Consider the following 22,109-nt stretch of genomic DNA (forward strand, 5'->3'; position numbering starts at 1 on the left):
TAATACTGCTTGGGTTGGAAAGAATGTAACCATGTAAAAAAAAAATAATAAACTATCATGTCTGTTACCTGTTAGTTGGTTAGTGAAATGTTTGTTCTGTATAGTGTGAAATAAGAAAGTGCTTGTAAGTTACTTAATTTACCTTTGTCAATCTGAAATAACAAAAGCAGAGATCCCCTGAAAATAACAAATTTATTGCCAAATGAACATTTTAGTAGGATAGTGCTGCCAGAGTAAACTGAGTATTTAAGGAGGCAAAGTGGACAGACAGGGCCTTCTAAAGCTGAAGTGCAGAGGGTTAGATAAACTCCTTTGGAACAATTATCATTGGCTACAAAGATGAATGTCATGAGTGGCAGCAGCCCCAAGGTTGGGCAGGCAGTTGCTGGGCAGTCCTCACAGAAGTACTTTGTGCTTAAGTTTGCTGCAGTCTTTATGCACTGTGGTCTGGTAGTAGTTACCTGTAATAGTTCTTGTTCAGACATATGTGCAAGGGATTCCCTCCTTCATGACCTCTGGGCTCTATTTATTTTTTGTTAGAATTTGACACATTTTGATTCAGACAACTTTCTCATCTTGGAAGGCTGAGGCACATTTTACCAGAAGGTTATGATTTACTTGGTTGTAAAACCTGAATCTAAGTTGTGAATGGGTGACTTATGCCTCTTAAAATGAACACTTTATTTCTAAAATGAGATAAGTAAAATTTATCTTCTGTTCAGGTTCAGTTTTGTTAGACTTTCGAAGTCCTTTTTTTTTTTTCCTTACATCAACCAGACCATTGATCTCTGAGGTCTCCTGGGTGCCAAGCAGTTCCATTCATTTCTTACCTATATGCAGTTAGTCCAGTTCACAGGTTAAGTGCTCAGTCCCATAGGACTACCTCTGTTTCAGATGATAGCCATGAATGAGGTGTGAGGCCCCACTTTTATGCCCAGCTGATTACACATTCGGGATATCCCCCCACCTACCAGATTTGATAATTTGTTAGACCGACTCATGGAACTCAGGAAAGTTCTTTATTTACTGTTGCTGATTTATGATAAACTCAGGCTTTTTGTTTGTTTTAATGAAGGCTTGGTATAGGCATGAATGATTAAGTCTTTGGTCATTGAACTCAATCTCTGACCCTTTTCTCCTCCTCAAAGGTCAGGTGGGTAAGACTGAAAGTTTTAACCCTCGGATCAGAGCTTGGTCTTTGTGGAGACCAGTGCCCATCCTGGAGTGTGTAGGAAAGATCAACCAAGAGGCATCTCAGTAAGACACTGAGGAGATTCCAAGGATTTTAGAAGTTGTGTGCCAGGTACTGGGGACAAAGACAAAATTATCTGTGCATTTCCTGTTGTACCTTGAGTTTTTATTATGGAAGAGGATAATGTGGTCTGACTTTCCAGAGAATGGTGGTGTTTGAGAAGTGCAGCCTCTGTAAGAATAATAATTATAAATGGAGTTCTCTTTATTTGATACTCAGCATTACTTTGGAGAGACTCTTCTGAAATGAATTCTATCTGGACTTTTTTACTTAATGTCTTTTAGCAAGATAAAGCATTTATTTCAGTGTTCAAGCAAAACGTGTTTTTAGTATACTGTACATTGGGTGTTTTAGGATGATGAGTACCTTAAATACTGTGGATAATTGAGTGTAAAGGTACAGATCATTGATTTTCTTACCTCTCTTTTAGTTAGGACACATAATGTAATTGGTATAGGTAATATGGTCATTGCTATAAAGACTACATTTCTTGGCATTTGGTCAAAGCATCTTCATTTTCTTAACATGCTTCATTTGGTGAGTATTCAACAATATAGAAGATACTAACAAATAATAAGGATTTTTAATTTAATTTTTCTCCCTAACCCTCCAGTGGTCACTAGATGGCCTTCTAGTATTGCACTTTAACTTGCCTTGTTATGACATAAGGAAGTCAGCTTCTTGCTGCTGGTTTTAATCTAAAGTGATATTTTAAATACTGTTTTAAAATCTACCAAGAACTTGAGATTTACTAGTGCTATAAATTATTTAAAGGTTTGTCTTTTTACAAAATGGCGATTTAGTGCTCTAAATGGATTTTATACCACACATAAAAACCAAATTTTGCAGCTCAGTTTTCAAGTGTTGCCAGAATGTTGTTTGGTTTCATGCTCTGGATACATGTAGTTTAGATAATAGAAGTTTAATAGTTATATAAAAAAATGAATGAGCCCTAGTGTTCAAGTCTGTAAAACAGATTTGGCTCTAGAGGAAAAAGTACAGAAAATTCTTGAAGGAAAAACTTACAAATAGAATCACTGTTTATGAACATATTCACACATATAGTATACTTTCAGAAGGTTAAAATGAGAAGGCAGGCAGGAGCTACTGTTTTGGTGTCATGAGTGTTGTTTGTCCTACCTGCCAGTGTCCAGGGAAAAACAAATAATCTATCTGGACAAGGATATGGATATAATATATGTTAGATCTTAGATTGTCTTAGGTTGTATTTATTCAGTCAAGAAAATAAAAGTATTTGGATACCCAATTTGCATTTTGAAATCAAAATTAATATTTAAGATTCATAACATGTAAGTGTTTCTAGACTTATAGGTTGTAGAACTCACCCGTCATTAATAGTCATGTGTGAATTGTTCACTGGGCCCTTGCACAGGACTCCTAGGAGCATCCTTGAGCCCCTTCTACCCTGAAGTGTGGGGAGACTGGAGCTCTGCAGAAGGGAGGGGAGGTGTCTAGGTATGTGAGGACTTTTTCTGGCCTGGCTTGTGATCTGTTTTTTGTTTCAAAGGAAATTTGCTGAAATAAAGGTTTTTATATGTACAAATTAAAGAAGAACACATTGTTTCTAATAGGCAACTGTGACTGGAAATCCTAATGAATCCCAAATAAAATGAATAGCTCATGTGGCAGGGACATCACATTCTGTTGTCCAGATATCTTGTCTCACTTTGAGGTGGTTTTGTTCCTTTTGGATGTTTAGTGGTGGTTTTCGAAAATGAGATTTGTCACTAGGATGTGCTTGAAATTGCCTATGTCTGTATTTTTAAGATTCTTTTTGTATTCCTGATGGAGATTCCCTCCTTTTGTCTCTACACTTAGAGTCTACATAGGAGTCAGTTCCACTGAGCAGATGTTTCACGTTCGTTTTGATTCATGCTGTATGTCTGCATTAATTCCAAAAATATGCACTTTATCTTTTGAAAAACAGTAGCAACCCCTTGGATTTCTATTTGGCAATGTTTAGCCATTAGAAGAATTTGATATCCAAGTTTTGAGGCTTTTAAAAGTCACTTGAAAATATTGCAGTAGTGAATTTGAAAGGGGAAGAAGTTTATGAAATGCTCATAATGAAAAAATTGACTCTAAAATAAAATACAAAAAAGATTTTCTGCTGGCATGGTGGCACATGCCTATAATCACAGTGGCTCAGGAGGCTGAAGCAGGAGGATTGCAAATTCAAAACCAGCCTCACTTCAGAAACTTAGTGAGACCCTGTTTCTAAATAAAAAATAAAAAGGGCTGGGGATGTACCTCAATGGTTAAGTGCCCTTGGGTTCAATCCCTGGTAACCAAAAAAAAAAAAAGAAAAAAAAATTGAATTTTCCCTCATCTGAAAAGGTGATTAAAAACTCTTGACTGAAAATGTGTCCTTACTAAAACACAAAATCTGTGCACAAATGTTTAATATTTTGTTTGGCTCAAAAATTATTTGTTTGGCTCATAGTGTAAGTATTAACCTGTTTCATGTTCAGATTAGTTGTCTTGTAGACAATAATTTGCTCACAAATTATTGTACACATATGCCTTATCTTAGGTATATGGTTGGAAGGAAATGTAGACATTTCCTACAGAAACTTTTGTTACTTTGTATTTCTTCCTTTGACTCTCTTTCAAGGGGAACTAGAGTCAGGAACCTGCATGCACATTCTCATGTTGTGATGGCTCTGCAGGAGACAGCTGCTGTGGAGGTGAAGCATAGCCCCAGTCGTGTGCCTGGAGCTTTGTAGCAGACAGTTCCCAGTGCTGATATTCCTCAGTACCTGTGAGCTGTACCTAGGGATGCTGGCTTAGGGAACCAGCTAAAAATGCCCTGTAGCATCCAACAAAGATCATAAGATTAGTGTTCTGGAAGCTTTCTCTTCTGATTGTTGACTCTTACCAGCAGTGAGGGTGGGGGAAAGGTGAGTAGCTGACCTCCCCACAACATACAAAAACATATCTTGACCTTACAGTAATACACATTTCAGAGGTGCTTCAGAAAGAAAGTTTTATGGAAAGTCATACTCCTCACTGGAGTTGAGAATGAAATTCTTCTCTTGCCTGGAGTCCCTGTGTTATTTATTCCCAGATAGCATATTCTGGCTTTCAAAGTGCTGAGGGGTCTGAAGTGGCAGAAATGGAAGTTGTTCTCAGTTAATTCACAGCAGCAGGGTTTGAAAAAGTTGGTTGAAAATTTTAATAGAACTATTCAGGCCTAATGGAAAAGTTAAGTAGCTTTACTTTTTTGCCTAGAACTCTTATCAGCACTCTGAAAGATCACATACTGGCTAGAAAGTGTGGACATTATAAGTGCCTAATAAAATTTATTTGTGAAAGTAAATTATGAACAGTTTCTGTGACATAATATTTCATAATTCAGTTTTCATGGGAAGAACAGTACACAGTATTTTTGGAGTTGAACAGTATTGGGATTTCAGTTGGAATCCCAGTTCTAACACTTACCAACTAATTATATGACTTTGGAAAAAAATAACCTTATTTCTCTGGTTTTAGTGCTCTCATCTGTGAAATAGGAAATAATAATAAAATCTGCCTCAGAGTTACACTGAGGATTCTATGAGTTAATATACTGTATGTACAGAGTTTAGAACAGTTCTGACATGTAGCAAGCACACTATAATTATTATTTATTGAGCTTTTAGTGTGGGTTAAGTGCATTGGAAGACACTGTATCAGGGATTTGGGGCAAGTTAATAACCTCTCCTGGACCTCAGTTTCTTCATTTGTAGAGGGAGGATGGGAATAGTTTCTTCTACCTTCATGGTAGAAGATTTTGCAAAGATTAAGTGAACCAATTCATGTGAAGCCCTTAGAACAATGTGTGGTGTTGTAGTAAGTATCTGGTTAATGTTAACCCCCACAGTTTAATTGTCACAATGGCACTGGAACCTATATGTGTGTCTTTTTTTTTTTTTTTTTTTTAATTTTAGCATAAGAGGAAGAGATTGGCTGGGCGTGGTAGTGCACACCAGCAATCCCAGCAGCTCTGGAGGCTGAGGCAGGAGGATCCTAAGTTCAAAGCCAGTCTCAGCAAAAGTGAGGTGCTGAGCAACTCAGTGAAACCCTGTCTCTAAATAAAACACAAAATAGGGCTGGGGATGTGACTCAGTGGTCGAGTGCCTCTGAGTTCAATCTCCGGTACCAAAAAAAAAGGAGGAGATTGGTGGTAACATGTTAAGTAACCTGCTCAAGGTCTCACAGTTAAAATTTTAACACAGATCCTAATACTAAAAGCCTGTGTTTTCTTTCCTTACTTCACACTGTTAGAGGTGAAACATTAGAAGTAACTGATAGACCTCTGTTCTTTTCATGTATCTTTTTTGATTTTGAGATATTGTGTCCCAAAAGTTTTGTGATTAATATAAATATTTAATTTTAGATCTCTTGTGAAACCATATCGTACTCTTTCTTACCAAAGTCCTAATGAATGCTTGCTTTTCGTGTTTCAGTGAGTTTTAGATTTATTTTCTGGTGTAGAGGATTTTAATTCTTCATTTTGCAGCTTCCAAGAATCTATGCCTCAAGCCTCCTCTTTGGGAGTTTACATATTCAAGAAGCTAATTGAACATGTCTGATGTATGTATGCAGTTCACTTAATGAATGTCATATTGTCCTTCCAGGAAAAGTTGATTCTGAATTTTTATTTTTAGTTGATGAAGTCTAATAGTGTTTGCATAGATTGCTACCGTTTGCCCTATGATGTCCCTCTGTAGGTGGAGAAAAGTTGGGTGGAAAGGTAGAACAATGACAGTGATAAACTTGTAGAGGGATATAGGGTGATTTTTCCCCTCATTCCTCAATCCTAATTTTTTATAATTTTCAATAAATGTACTAAAAACAATTTCTGGAGTTGGAAGGCACAGAATGAACAGCCTTAAGCTATTTCTCTTGCTAGACTTAAAGAAGGATCTTTTTCCCCCCGTGTGTGGTTTTCCTTTTCAGGTACACAGTTCAGTCAACTTATCACTTCTTTGACCCCATTGGCAAAAGTTAAGACATACCTACTTTAGCATGGGTTCTTTAATTGGGGATTAATTTGCCTTGTTAGCACATGGTTTCATAGTATTTATAACTATGAGGAAAATAGAGGCAGCAGGTGGAGCTGTCTTTCTTCCTTCGCCATTGTTTTTTAATCACCTCATATACTATTTATCCTTAGGAAACATTGATGAGTAGCTTTCAACAAAGGGTACCTGCTGGAAACTCCATTTTAGATCTGGAAGCTACATGAAGAATCTGGGTTGTACAGCGTTTGTACCTTACACGTTTTTGCTTTCTGGGTGAGCAATGGGACACTCAAGGACACAGGGGTCTCTAGAAAGTACCATTCCTATCTGCACACCAGGAGCTGTGTCACTGATGGAACTTGCAGTGTTTATTTCTCTAAATTTATAACTTCTTTTCCTTAATGTTTGCTCACATTTCTTCTTCTTCTTCTTTTTTTTTTTTTTAAAGAAGTAGTTTTTAGTTGTCTGGATGTTTATTTTATTTATATATAATGCTGAGAATTAAACCCAGTACCTCACACATGCTAGGCAAGCCCTCTGCCACTGAGCCACAACCCCAGCTCCTTATATTTATTCTTAGATTTATTATAAGTTAGACACCTTGATTTTACTAGTAGCAGCAGCCTGATCTTGGCACAGATTTTTGCAGTGCCAAAAGACATTTCATCTTTGAAGGATAGAATGTCTGAGAAAAGCAGGAGACTAATTCTAGATTCTCAGAACCCACAGCAGCCACTTGAGTGGTGGCAGATAGGTTTATGTGCAGTCATCTAGCTTTGATCAACATGTGACTGTGCCTTGTTTTTTTGACTGAAGATTTTACATAAGACAAAATATAGTCATGTGTCTTTTAGACTTTTGTCCCTCAGAATGGGGACTATTGTGGTTTGAATATGAGGTGTCTCCCCAAAAACTCAAGGGAAAATGTAGTAATTTTCAGAGGTGTAATGATTAGATCACCAGATCTATAACCTAATCACGGATTAGTCCACTTGATGGATAATTTGAAAGGACTAAGGCGGTTCTGGGTGGCAATTATAAGCTGATGGAGTGTGGATGGAGGAAGCAGGTCATTGGGGTTTTGTTCTTGGGAATTATGTCTTATCCCTCTGCCCCGCCCCCCTTTCTAGCTACCATCAGAGCTGTTGAGCAGCCTTCCTCTGCCTTGCCCTTTAACATGATCTCCCACCATGATATTTGGTCTCAGCTTAGGCCTAGAGCAGTGGCATGGGCTCACCATGAACTGAACCTTCGAAACCTCCTGCTCAAATTAACTTTCCCTCCTGTAAGTTGTTCTTGGCAAGTACATTGGTCACAGCAACAAAAACTGACCTAACATGGGGCATATTTTGAGAAAAGTGTTCTGAGGAGATTGTCCTCATCATCATATAAGCATTTTAGAGTGTGTTTACACAAACACGGTGTCATCTACCGAGCATTGCTATGTGACATATGACTGTACAAGTTGAAGTTTGTTCCAAACACTTTTCCTCAGGGAAAATAGTAGGGAGTGTTCTAAAAAATTCGATACTTCTATTAATATTTCATTTTTAAATTAATTTTTTTATTTGTATTTTTTAAAAGTAGACTTTATTTTTTAATAGATGTTTTAAGTTCTTAACAAAATTGATGTCATATTGGAGTCACAAAGCATATGTCTTTTCAGATTGACTTCCCTTATTTAACAATTTGCATTATGGCTTGATGTGTTTAGTTATATAACATCAAAGGGGTTGTACCATTTGCATTCCTATCAACTGGGAATACAAGTTCCTGTTGTTCTGCATCCTCAGCAACATTTGGTGGTGTCATTCTTTTGGCTTTTGGCCATTCTCTTGGTGTTTTGTGGTATCTCACTGTTTTAATTGCAATTCTCTAATGTTGTATGATGTTGAATATCTTTTTGTATGCCTATTTGCCAACTGTGTGTCTAATTTGGTGAGGTGTCAATTTGAATCTTTGATCATCTTTTAATTGTATCGTTTCTTTTCTTTCTTTCCTTCCCCACCCCCGTCCCCCCATACTGGAAATTATACACAGGGGTGCTGAACCACTTAACATCTGCACCTCTTTTTTAAATTTTATTTAGAGGCAGGATCTGCCTGAGTTGCTTAGGATCTCACTAAGTTGCTGAGGCTGGCTTTGAACTTTCAATCCTCCTGTCTCAGCCTCCTGAGCCATTGGGATTACAGACATGCTCCACCATGCCTGGTGGATTGCTCATTTTCTTGAAGATTTTTTTTGGAAAATTTTAATTTTCCATTTTTAATTTATATGTAATGATTGTACATATCTATGCTACATTCTGTAGTGTTTCCATACATGTATACAGTATGTAATGGTCAAGCTTGAGTCATTAGTATATCTATTACTTCAAACATTTATTATTTTTTTGTGGTGAGAACATTCAAAATTCTTGCTTCTAGCTGTTTTGAAATATACGATATATTATTGTTACCACAACGTGCAGTAGAACCCTAGAACCTGTTCCTCTGTCTGTAACTTTGTACTTTTATTCACACACCCATTTCCTCCACCTTTTTCCAGCCTCTGGTAAGCATCATTTTTTTTTCCTACTTCTATGAGATCCACTATTTTAGATTCATAAATAAGGGACCTCATATGATATTTATCTTTTTGTGTATAGCTTGTTTCATTAATATAATGCCCTCCAGGCTTATCCATATTGCTACAAATGCCAGAATTTCATTCTTTATGGCTGAATAGTATTGTGTTGTGTAAACAAACCACCTTTTCTTTATCTGTTGGTGGACCTTTCCATATCTTGGCTATTGTGAATGATGCTGCAATGAATGTGGGATTGCAGGTGTCTCTTCAACATACCAATTTCATTTCCTTTATCTGTGTACCTTGTAGTAGAATTGCTGGATCATATGGTAGTTTTGTTTCTAGTTTTTTGAGGAACCTCCATACTGTTTTCCATAATAGTTATGCTAATTTACAGCCCCACCAATAGTGTAGAAGTCCCTTTTCTTCCTATCTTTACTAGCACTTGTTATCTTTTGTTTTTTGGCTAATAGTCATTCTTACTAGAGTGAGGTGATATCTCATGATTTTGATTTGACAGATTATTAATGATGTTTAGCATTTTTTAGTATATATACCTGTTAGCCATTGTATGTCTATTTTTTATTTTTTTAAATTTTGAGACAGAGTCTCACTGTTTTGTCCAGGCTGACCTTGAACTTGTGATTCTCCTGTCTCAGTCTCCTGAGTAGCTGGGAGTATGGGCAAGCACCACCACACTCACATTGTATGTCTTCTTTGAAAAAGTATCTCTTTAGGTCTATTGACCATAAGGATTTTTTTGCTATTAAAATACTTGAATTATTTATATATTCTGGATATTAACCCATTGTTGCATGCCTACTTTGTAAATATTTTCTCCCATTCTGTAGGTTGTTCTTCATTGTATTGATTATTTTCTTTTCTGTGTGGAAGCCTTTTGGTTTGATATAATCCCCTTTGTTCATTTTTGGTTTTGTTCCTGTGCTTTGCAGGTCATATCCAAAAAAGTTACTGCCCAAACCAATGCTATGAAACATTTCTCCTATGTTTTCTTCCAGTAGTTTCATGGTTGGGGTCTTAACATTTAAATCTTCAACTTGTTTTTGAGTTGATTTTTGTACATAATGAGAGGTAGGGTTCTAGTTTTCATTCTTCCACAGATGAATATCCAGTTTTCTCAACACCATTTGTTGAAGGTATTGTCCTTTTCCCAATGTGTATTCTTGGAACCTTTGTCAAAATGAGTTAATTTTTTAATGTGCAGATTTATTCATGGGATCTCTGTTCTGTTGCATTGGCCTGCATGTCTGTTTTTATGCTGGTACCATTGGTGATGTGTTTTGTAGTCTGTTAGCAGATACCTTAAGCCTCCCCCACCTTATTTTCCTCAAGATTTCTTTTGTTGTTGTGAGTCTTTTGTGATTTCATATGAATTTTAGTATTGATTTTTCTATTTCTATGACGAATATCGTTGGTACTTTGATGAGGATTGCATTAAATCTGTACATCCCTTTGGGTAGCATGTCCATTATAATGGTATTCTTCCAACCCGTGAGCATGGGATATCTTCTTGTTGGTGAGCTTTAAGAGTTCTTTGTGTATTTCGTATAATATAGGATATAATATAGGATAATATATTTGTTCATTTGTACAATAGTATTTTATCAGATATGCCTTTTGAGAAATATTTTCTTCCCATCTATCCCTTATTTTATCATTCCCTTGAGAATTGCCTTAGTTTGAATAACAAAATATTGCTTGAACATAATTATGAAAAGCCCTCAAACAGTATCATTTTGTGTTCTTATAGAGGTTACCTGACCGATTTAGCTTTAAAGCAAGTTAAAGTGATCGAATACATTTAGGATACTCCTAAGGCAGGTTTTGTGAGAGCAGTGAGTAAATGGTTTATGTTGTGGTAATCACAAATATTTGTATACTTATAAAGTAAATGGGAAAAAACTATTGTCCCTGTTTCCTATAAATGAGTTCTTGGAGCTTTGATGAAAGTTCCAGTCTGGGCTGGGAATGTAGCTCTGGTGGCAGAGCTCTTGCCCAGCATTTGTGCAATCCAGAGTTCAATTCCTAGTATGAGGGAAAATTTCTTGTGGGATAAAAAAGTATTGTTTCTCACAACATGATAATGGGAATAAAACGGACATATTCTGGAAAATTGTGTTGCATGAATGAAAGGTGGCTTTAGTGATAGTAGTGATGAAGGTGTATCTGCAAATGAACAAAATGGCAACATTTCAAGGGATTCTTTTGTTTGTTTTTAAATTCCTTTTCTAACATTGTATTTGAGATCACTTGAAGTTGCTTGCTTTTGATATACAGTATATTCTAGGAATTTATTTTTTCCCTACTAAGTTGTGGGACATGTTTGCATATGGGATGCTATTTGTTTGAGAGTAGCTCAACTCACATTAGGCAAATTGAATGGAGGGACCACAGCATTCAAAGTCCCCCTTCCCGCTTTTTTTAATCTTATTTTTTTCTTTGTTATTTATTTTTTCTAATTTGTTATACATGATGGCAGAATGCAACTTATTTCATATTATGCATATAGAGTACAATTTTTCGAGTCACTGGTTATACAAAAAGTATTTTCACACCATTTGTGTCTTTGGGTAATGATGTCTAACACATTCCACTGTCATTCCTACCCCTTGCCCTATCTAAAGATTCTCCATCCCCCCGCCCCTCCATTGTGAGTTAGCATCCTCATATCAAAGAAAACATTTGGCCTTAAGTTTTTTGGGATTTGGTTTTTTGGGATTGGATTAGCATTATATTCTTCAGTTTCATCCATTTACCTGCAAATGCCTTATTTTATTCTCTTTTAATGCTGAGTAATATTCTATTGTGTATATATACCAAAGTTTCCCTGTCCGTCTACTGAAGGGCATCTGGGTTGGTTCAAAGTCCCTTTTTATACTGTTGTTTTTTTTTTTAACAGTTGGAATTGTTGATTTTCTTCATTAGGATGCTCTTTGAGGGAACTCTGAATTTGTTTTTTGTTTTTTGTTTTATTACTCTTTATACTTTTATTAATTCCATGTATGTTGTCACATTACCTTTTTACTTATCTATCCATGATTTATTTTCTTTTTCTCTTTTGAGAAATCCAAATTGTTGAATCGAACAGTTTTCTTGCTTTACAGGATATTGTACCTGTGGATGCCTCTTATGAAGTGAAAGAACTGTATGTACCAGAAAATAAACTTCATCTGGCAAAAACAGATGCAGAAACATTACCAGCATTGAAAATAAATAAAGTAAGTTCTGTGTTGCTTTTCAAACTGATTGGTGCAGTCTTCTGTGCTTGTTAGGATGGTGAATGTTTGAGCAGTGTTTGAGGCCAGGGGTGGTGGGAGGCTGGGGGGTGAGGGTGTTATGGTGTATATCATAATTTTCCAGGATGGGGAATATATTTACTTTGTGAAACAGTATTCCTGCATTGCCATTGCTTTGGTCATAATATGTATTTATTTTGAAATATCAAACAACAAAAGATTGTATGAATTTTTTAGGCTTAAGAGAAAGAATGGGTTCTAAAACATTAAGAAATACTAATCCATAATAACTAAAATGAACATTTTTCCTCTAAACATGTTTTCTAATCTCCTGCCCAATACTTGACCCTCTCATATATTAAGAATGATTCTATTTGTTTATCTTAGCTCTAATGATAATCATTAGGGTCTTTCCTAGAAAATCTTACTTAATTAAACTAGGCATGATGAAATGGAAACTCTTATTTACAAATCTTAGAGAATCTTAAGTTGTACCATTTATGTGTATTTTAAAAACATAGGTTAAGGAATAAAAATATGGAATAAAAGCTTAGCCTTTCTTCTAAGATAGTACAAATCCAAACCACCCAGCAAAGTGCCAAATCTGAAAGTAAGGAGAAAGAATAAAACTGAGTTTGGAGAGAGACTCTTCACATAGTACTCAGATTCCTGATAGGAGCTGATGATTTTGAAACCCTTTGTGTGACTGGGTCTCTGACCAGAATCCAGGGACAGGCTGGGGAGCGGCAGGGAGGGAGGACTACCATAGCTCACTGTGGAAATGGAGCCAGAATTTGTCAGTGAGGAATTTGCACAAAATGAACACACGCATACAAAGAGAATGGGAATGAATGAATATAAATCCAGGTCTGTCAGACTCTAAAACCCAGGAAGACAGCGCTTTTTCTAAATGTGAATTTCCTCCAGAACCGTGGTTCTCAAATGCATTCAGTCAGCAGGGCACCTGGAGGACACACTGCCATTCTTTGAACCTCCTCACAGGCCCCTTTTCCAAATATAGTCGCACTGGGGGCTAAGGCTTCAATAGGAATTTGGGTTGGGGTGAGGGCATAGACATTTATCCTCTAACAGACAACATCTAGAATTGGATTCTAATAGAGACAAATAATAGTCACTTTCAAAGTTACAGGAAAAATTAATTAGAGGAAAATTTCAAAGTGAAAAAAATTTTACTTATAAATACATTTTCTTCGTGAATTGAAGCAGGGGAATTCCTTACCATTATTTGATTTTGCAGTAGGACTCATTGGCCAACTTGTTTTGGGAATAAATAGGAGACTACATTTCATTTGCAGTCCACTTGGCCAGATGTTTCATCTTTTCTCATTTGAGGTCCACTATTATGTTCAGTTAAAAAAGGAATGTGTCCAGCAATGATATACATAGTTCATCCATTCTTCAGTGTTCAGATGGGAAATGCTGGCAATCTGAAAATTCAAGAAATAATAGTCCTTGTAGAATGAATGGTACTCTGTCATGGGTGAAGGACTTTTTTTTTTTTTTTTGGTAAATATTTTTATTTAAAATTTTATTTGGTTAGGTCATCAAAGTGTATTTGCCAGACTTTCATTGTTGTATTTCCAAGGAACATGATATGATACAAAATCTTGGGCCCACCAGTAAACTGACTGAATCAGAAACTTGAGCGTGAAACAACTTTCTTTTAACAAACCTTCCAGAGGTTAGAGTTTGAGAGGCACTGGTTTAGGTGAAGCTGTCTTTATTACAAATACTTTGAAGTCTAATGTTATTTATATATTTTTTAAATTTTTTTTTAGTAATGGGGATTGAGCCAGGGGAATCTACCATTTTATATCCCCAACCTTTTGGGGGTTTTATTTTGATACAAGGTCTAGCCAAGTTGCTCAGGCCGGCCTTGAAGTTTTGATCCTTCTGCTTCAATAATGGGGTCTGTCACCATACATGGTTATGTTATTTAAATTTATTAGGAGAAATGCGTATTTTTCTAGTGCCCTTTTTTTTTTTTGTTAGATTTGTAAAACTGTAATCATCCTTAAAATGTTTGTTTCCATTACTTTCAAAATTTAAATTCCTGCTGTGCACGATGGTTCATGTCTGTAATCCCAGCAAGTCAGGAGTCTGAAGGCAGGAGGATTGAGAGTTCAAAGCCAGCCTTAGCAACTTAGCAAGACCCTAAGCAATTTAGCAAGATCCTGTCTCAGGAAATAATAAGGACTGGGAATATGGCTCAGTGGTTAATTGCCCCTGGGTTCAATCTCTGGTACAAAAGAAAAAAGAAATTGTTAAGGCCTTTATTGCTTGTGTTCATAAATTCACATATGTGAAATGGAAATTTTTACTTTGTCACTGATTTATTAGGTGGATATGCAGTGGGTACAGGTTCTGGCTGAAGGTTGGGCAACACCACTGAATGGCTTCATGAGAGAGAGGGAGTACTTACAGTGCCTTCATTTTGATTGTCTTCTGGATGGTAAGATATTTTACAAAATTGCCTTGTTCATGGAAGAGAAATTACAGCTTCAAGTATCTGTCACTGTTTATAAAAAATAATGGTAACTAATTAATACCATTAAGTCCCAAGTTTTCAGTTCTGTGTATTGTTCAACAAAATTGACACGGGTACATTAAAATAGGTTGACAATCAAATCTAGAGCATATATGAGCGTGTGTGTGTGTGTGTGTGTGTGTATGTATGTAAAATTATACTAACTAGTGCTAATATATTATGATTATTAATTTTTTATAATTATGTTATTTTTATTAATAATAATATGTATCATATAATGATGTTTATCCTGTAATTTTTATAGATGTTCCACATCTGGGTTGATGGGGCAAAATGGGTTAATTGAGGTAACTTTTGAAGACTGTTACATTGGTCCTTAAGGCATGTGAGAGTCTGTTTCCGTTTTTGTTTCTCTGATTGTGATTTATTGTAGAGGGAGATGGAGGACCTGAAATTCAGGCAGAGCATGGGTTGTAAAAGCAAATACAGTTTTCCTGTGTCATATCCACTTGATCGCTGTAGAAAGCACCTTCTGGAACCTTGCAGTTGCACACCAAATTTTGCTATACTGTAGCCATGCTAGAACCTTCAAAAGAGGAATCATGGAGTCCAAGTTAAGGAATCCTGAAATAGATGGCTAAACATACAGTTCTTCCTATTCTCTTAAACCACTTTAAAAAAATGGCCAAGGGAATTAATGTTTAGTGTATTATCATCATAATCCAGCTATCTTAATATAATGTACTGTTGGTCATTGTAATTGAGCATTCATTATACAAAATATTTTTGAATGTCACAGAACCCAAAATTGCTACCAAGTTCTTATATGCATGACTTCTTTTACCGGGGGAGTGAAATTGATGTTAGAAATTATTATTATTAATCATTCTCCTGAAGAAACTTTATTACAAGAACATAAGGATTAAATATTGCACTTTGATTTTCCTCTTGAAAATTATTGGTTGTCTTTGTGGACTATCTATAGTGACTCAGTCTTAGGCTTAGTGCAGATCTACCTATTAGCTTCACTAAATTAATTAACTAATTAATTAATTGGTACTGGGGATTGAACCCAGGGTCACTAAACCACTGAGCCAATCCCCAATCCTTTTTAAAAATATATTTTATTTTGAGACAGGGTCTCACCGAATTGCTTAGGGCCTCACTAAGTTGCTGAGGCTGGCTTTGACTTCTCGATCCTCCTGCCTCAGTCTCCCACAGTCTCCCAAGCTACCGGGATTACAGGTGTGCACTACCATGAATGGCTGTGACTTTGCATTTTAAACTGTACCTAGTAGTGGTAGGTATATCTTTGTCCAAATAACACATGCCTTGATTCTCAAAAAGTATGGTTTCTTCAATAAGTCAGTCTAAATATGAATTTACATTTTATTCTTCTAAGCCATATATCATGTCTTGAGAAGAAAAACTTTTGCAGCTTGAAAGGTTGGAACCTGAGACAGTTCCTCTGATCTGGCTCAGAACACATTTTGATCTAAATGGAGCCAGTGATTGCTACCTTGGCCTATGATAGTAGACATTAGTTTGATTCTGATTTTATATGTATATTATATATAGGTACACACAGCTTGTGGGGCAGTTTTGTCTTCCTATTGCAGTGATAATCAAGAATATTTAAATATACTTAATTAACTTGACCCTTAAAATATACTTATTTATGTTTTGCCTTCAATAAGGATTTAAATTTTTCTTCGAAGGTTCCTGAAACATAGTTTTTAGTTTCATTTTTATGGTAGGTCTGCTTGATATATTTTTGGCACTGTTAATCATAACTAGCTGATGCTGCCTTGTTAAATGGTTTCTTTTACTTTTTAATTCTTATAAAAATTTTCTCTCAGGTTGAAGAATGGTTATGAAAATGTTGCTCTACACAGTGTTGATTCTTTTAATTTTTTTTTTTAACTGCAATTCTTACTTGTTGTCCCTGCCCTTGTAGTTTGTTCCTTCTCCTGATTTTCTTTGCCAGGTACCAAGTGAATACTGCCATTAGACCCATAGCCGTTTTTCATTTGAAGTGTCCACTGAAGTGGGAGGTGGCTGTAAGCTAGGCTTGTTGAGTAACCCACACTGTGTGCTTTGTGTTCTCTTGTGTCCTGCAGGGGGTGTCATAAACTTGTCAGTGCCTATAGTTCTGACAGCTACTCAAGAAGAGAAGGAGAGGCTGGACGGATGTACAGCATTTGCTCTCATGTATGAGGGGCGCCGTGTGGCAATTCTTCGCAATCCAGAGTTCTTTGAGCACAGGAAAGAGGAGCGCTGTGCCCGACAGTGGGGCACAACATGCAAGAGTCACCCATATATTAAGGTCCTTAATACCCCTTGCTGAGTTTTCTTCTTTGCCAGTAACATTTGTACCAAAATGTGGGCACTTCCTGTGTGTTAACTGCTCCATTGGAATTGTTAATATTTTGCAGAATTGTGATTGGTTCTTTGATTAATGTAATGAGAGTGTGGGCTTGTCATTTGGTCCAGATAAATATTTATGCAATAAATCCTTATAATTATTTTTACTTTTTGGTGATGGAGATTGAACCCAAGGCCTCATACATGCTTAGAACTTGCTCTGCCACTTAACTACACCCTGAGCCTATAACAAGTATTTAAAAACAGCAAGTATATATACAGGCACAAAGCTAGGTGATGGTCCTTGGAATATAGTGCTGAGGACATGCTGGGCACCATGTTTATGACCTTGGAGTTTTGTGGGAGTAGGTATTAATCATTACTGACAGGAGGATATGGGGTCAGGCTACTACAGGAGCCCACAGCAGGGGCTTTTCTGGTATAAAAGCAATGAAATGTACTTAGTTTCTCCAAAGTGTCCTTTTTACTTAATGTATTGTGTATAGAATGTTAGCATTGAGGTCAAGTTTCTGTCATTTATTAGGTATTTTAAAGTAGATTGGAGCTTAAAAAGAAACTATGTGCATTGTTGGCATGTGAACCAAGGTGACAGGGGATAAAGAGTGGGCTTGAGCTGCATTATGAAAACAGGCAGGTCCTGGAGGGTAGTGTCTCCTCCTTTCAGATGCAGGGAAAGATGAGTGAAGTTGGAAGAAATTTGAGGTAATGTAGATGAGTTTGTCAATGATCTTGACAAATTAGTATAAATTTGAATTTGTCAATGATGTGAATGTTTTAGAAGTTTAGGATTATAGCACACACAGAGTGGGGTGACCCAGGGTTACAAATTTTGTTAATTAACATACAACAACAAAAATAATACTTTCATTACTTAAAAAATCGCTAATTATTCTTATGGTTTCTTGCCTTTCATGTGTAAATTTAATAGTTGTTTCACAAGTTTTTTGAGAAATTACACAATATATTTTCTAATTCTGTAGCACCTCTAATAGCACCAATTCAGTTGATCAGCTCAACAAATTTGCCATTGCTTTTACAATGGAGAATAGCTCACAGTGAATGTATTTAGTTTATATAAAAGGAATGTTCTTAATTTTTTATTTCTGCTTGAATAAGCTCTTTTTTTTTTTTTTTTTTTTTTTCATCCCATTAGATGGTTATGGAGCAGGGAGATTGGCTGATCGGAGGAGATCTTCAAGTCTTGGACCGAATTTATTGGAATGATGGTCTTGATCAATATCGTCTTACTCCTACTGAGCTCAAGCAGAAGTTTAAAGATATGAATGCTGGTAAGACATGGACCTAATTACATGATATGGCACTGCTTGGAGACAGATTTTTAGAAGATTTTTTTTCTCATGCTAACTGAAATGTATAAAAGAATGATAAGTTAAAGGTATCTGTAGCCTTGCCCTATATAAGGAAAGGCAGACAGAACCAGCCTGTGTTGTTTTGTTATAATGGTATAATTTGATCTAACATTTTGTATATACTGTGGAAGATGGATGCTATTATGGTTTAGATACGAGGTGTTCTCCAAAAGCTAATGTGTTCGACAATGCAAGAAGGTTTAGAGGCAAAATGATTAGGTTATGAGAGTCTTAACCTAATCAGTGCATTAATCCACTGATAGTGACTGACTGTGTGGTAGTATTAGGCCAATAGGGTGTGGCTAGAGGAGGGTGTCATTGAGAGATTACCTTTAGGGTTTGTATTTTGTCCCTGGTGAGGGGAGCGCTCTCTCCTTCTGATTGTCATGTCCTGAGCTGCTTTCTTTCACCATGTCCTTCTGCCGTGATGTTCCGCCTTATCCCAGGCACACAGCAATGGAGTGAACCATTTGTGGACTGAGACCTCTGAAACTGTGAGCCCCAAGTAAACTTTTCATCCTCTAAAATTATTCTTGTGTTTTGGTTGCCTCGATGAAAAAACTGACTAAAACAGATCTTAATAACAAATTGACCTTTTGTTTGTTTCTTTATTATAAAACTTGTGTTTAAGCTGAAAAGAACTTCAGAACAGAATTTATTTGAAAAATGCACTTATTTAGGAATTTCTTAAAAGTGGAATGTATCACAGCAGCACATAAAGAACAATAGAACTTTTATCGTGTTCTTTTTATTGAAATCGTATTTATTGTGCCAAGTGCTAAAGAGCCACAAATAAATAAATGTGAGGGGTTTGTGATATCTTCTAGGTTTAGATGAAATGGAGCAGTAAGAATAGAAAGGCCCAGGTGCCGTTCATTACCATACTGTCTTGTACACTGTGAAGTTCTCCAGGACAGGATTTTTATGTGAGACTTACTACTGTTAGGTCTTGTCCACAGACAGAGGGAAATGACCTGCTTTCGTGGTGCACCGCACTCCCTCTCTGACCACACTGGAAAGTTCAAGGTGTTATGTCGGAGCAGCATCCCTTGTAGTCTTTGGGAGCGTTTTTTTTTTTAAGATCTGAAGAATTTGAAGCCTCTTGCTCTCATGCTGTCATTCATGCTCATCCTCCACAGAGAGGGGAAGGCCTTAAGCACTGGTGCTGCTCTCTGCTATTTCCTGTGTAGAGGTCAGGTGAATGCGGCTGACGGGGAAATATCTGGCCACCCAGCCATACCAACAACCACAAGCTCCTGTTCCCAAGGGACTATAGAGCATGTGGCAAAGGCAGCTCTTATTTTGTCATTTGTGGTCAGCTCCTGTGAACTCTAGTGTCAGATCAGAGTCTAGAACACAGACCTTTGCCTTCCTCACCACCTAGGAGTTCTGCAGCTGGGCGGAAACTACTTTCCTTTGAGAACACCGATAGAATCCAAAGAGTAGGATAAAATTTTTATTTTTAAAATTTTTTTTAGTTGTTAATAGACCTTTATTTTATTTATGTATTTATATGTGTGGTGCTGAGAATCGAACCCAGTGCCTCACACATGCCAGGCAAGTGCACTACTGCTAAGTCCCAGCCCCAGCCCCCTAGGATTTTATTTTTAAAGTGAAATGGCCAGGCACTGTGGTGCATGCCTGTAATCCCAGCAGCTCTGGAGGCTGAGGCAGGAGGATCGTGAGTTCAAAGCCAGCTTAAGCAAAAAGCAAGGCAGTAAGCAACTCAGTGAGCCCAAATTAGTCTGTCTTTGAATGAAGATTAAAGAATCTGTGTACATTCCTGAGCCCTGCTATAGTTTGCAGAAATTTGAAGTGATAGGAACTTGAAGTGGCTTAAGAACTGGAGGCCTCAGGGGGGTTGCACACTCTCTGGTACTCCATGCTTTCCACACAGCCTGCCTCCTTCATTCACATTTCCTATGTGGCCTCTTAGGATTTGAGGGCAGGAGCTTCCCTGCCTTCTGAACGTTACTCCTACCCTCTGAATTTAAAGCAGATATTTGGCTTAAACTGCTTACGTACTTCTGAGTGCTACACTTGATGGTTACCGGTGTACAGTTCATTTCTCTTTATTGGTTACACATTTGGGGCCCAATTGATGAATAATTAATGATTGAGTTAATTCAGTAATGGCACTCTAGTAGTCTCTTGTCAGTGTGTGTTAAGGATCTGTGTATATCAGTTTTGGCTACTGAACTATTAGGAGTGGGCTTCCAGGAAAGATTTCCTTTCTGATGAGAAACTGGATTTCTTTCTGATTGGTATGCTGTCACATGAGGATACAGTATTTGGGGCTCCTGCAGCCATTTTGTATACAAGAGAATCCCAAATATGTTAACCTATGTTCTTCTATCATTTGAGTTTCTGATCTGTGGAGTCACCTACCTCCAGATTTCTTTCTTTCTCTCTTTTTCTCTTTTGTTATTTCTTATTTTTTTTTAATGTAGATGGGCACAACACCTTTATTCTGTTTGTTTATTTTTATATGGTGCTGAGGATCAAACCCAGTGTCTCACACTTGCTAGGCATGCATTCTACCATTGAGCTATAACCCCAGCCCCCAGATTTCTTATTCAAAAAGAACATACATATTTGAATTACTAAGACACTTCTATTTTAGTCTTATGTTATTTGTAACCAGAAGCATTGGAGAGTTTATTACATGTAGACTTCTCTCTCTCTCTCTCTCTTTTTTTTTTTTTTTTTTGGCCAACCGAATTACATTTAATGGAGGACTTGCTGAGACCACCTTATTTTATTTTTTGCCAAAGTTTGAATTCATATCTGGAATTGATATTAGTAAATTAATTTTGGCATGGTAGAGAGGTCTTATCATGGAATTATTGTTCATAATTAGACACTTTAATATTACATCTGTTTTGCACTCTTCTTTGTGAGCCAAACATTTTTAGTCATTTAGGGAATTTGTTGCATAATGAGTGACTACATCTTTGTTTAAAGTAGCTAAGAGCCAGTTATTAGCCTTACATCAAACAACAAAGATTCGTGGTGTGATTTTATTTACTTTTCCATTTTAGACTAAGGCAAATAAGCAACAGACCAAGGAGTTTACTTTGTAGTACTTGTTCGCTCTTTTAGGAAGTCAATAACAAGTCAGTCACTGATGTGTTCAAGGGAGAGGCTATTTACTTTTTTTTGACCAGAGTTTTCTTTTCTTACCTCTTCCTCCTCCTCCTCCCCTCATCTTAGAAAAAGTATTTTGATCACTCCATGCGGACTCTTGTCCTGTGTGCAACATTAATTCAGTCTGTGTGACTGTTTCTAGACTATTCTGAAGCTGAAAGATCAAGGGGTTTTTAATACCCACATCAGCGATTGCAAGCAGTACATTTCCAGATAGCAGGTCCTTTGAATTGCTGATGAGTGATCAATATCCTGGAAAGGGAGAAGTGGTATCACTTAAGCCACCTAAGAGCCTGTTAGTATTTTTTACACAGGGACCATGGGTATCCTGCTAATGACAAAGGGAAAAGCTTGCTTAATTTCTTTCAAGCTAATATGCTGCAGAATAGTGTGAACACATCTGAGAAAGCTTTGTGGAATTGTTGGATTATGAGCTATATTTTAAATGCTGAATAGAGTTGTTAGGCTATTTTAGGTAAAGGTGGAGGCGATGCGTGAGAAAGCTGAGGGGAAAACAGGAGATTTGTCTTTGAAATGGTGGGTTTCCTGGATCATGAACTAGGATCGTGAGCTAGAGATGATGCATCCTAGAGT

The 22,109-nt window shown here is 36.8% G+C and overlaps 1 protein-coding gene across 1 annotated transcript in view; it reads left to right on the top strand.

Moving 5' to 3' along the window:
• Positions 1–22,109, top strand: part of Papss1 (3'-phosphoadenosine 5'-phosphosulfate synthase 1) — a 121,237-nt gene that overhangs the window by 62,579 nt on the left and 36,549 nt on the right. Inside the window, exons 6-9 of the mRNA XM_076864096.2 lie at positions 11,973–12,086; positions 14,466–14,577; positions 16,734–16,939; positions 18,152–18,287. Coding sequence (XP_076720211.2) covers positions 11,973–12,086; positions 14,466–14,577; positions 16,734–16,939; positions 18,152–18,287 — 568 coding nt within the window. The remainder of the gene's footprint in view (positions 1–11,972; positions 12,087–14,465; positions 14,578–16,733; positions 16,940–18,151; positions 18,288–22,109) is intronic.

The sequence above is a fragment of the Callospermophilus lateralis genome, chromosome 8 (assembly GCF_048772815.1).
Source record: "Callospermophilus lateralis isolate mCalLat2 chromosome 8, mCalLat2.hap1, whole genome shotgun sequence".
Classification (NCBI taxonomy): Eukaryota; Metazoa; Chordata; class Mammalia; order Rodentia; family Sciuridae; genus Callospermophilus; species Callospermophilus lateralis.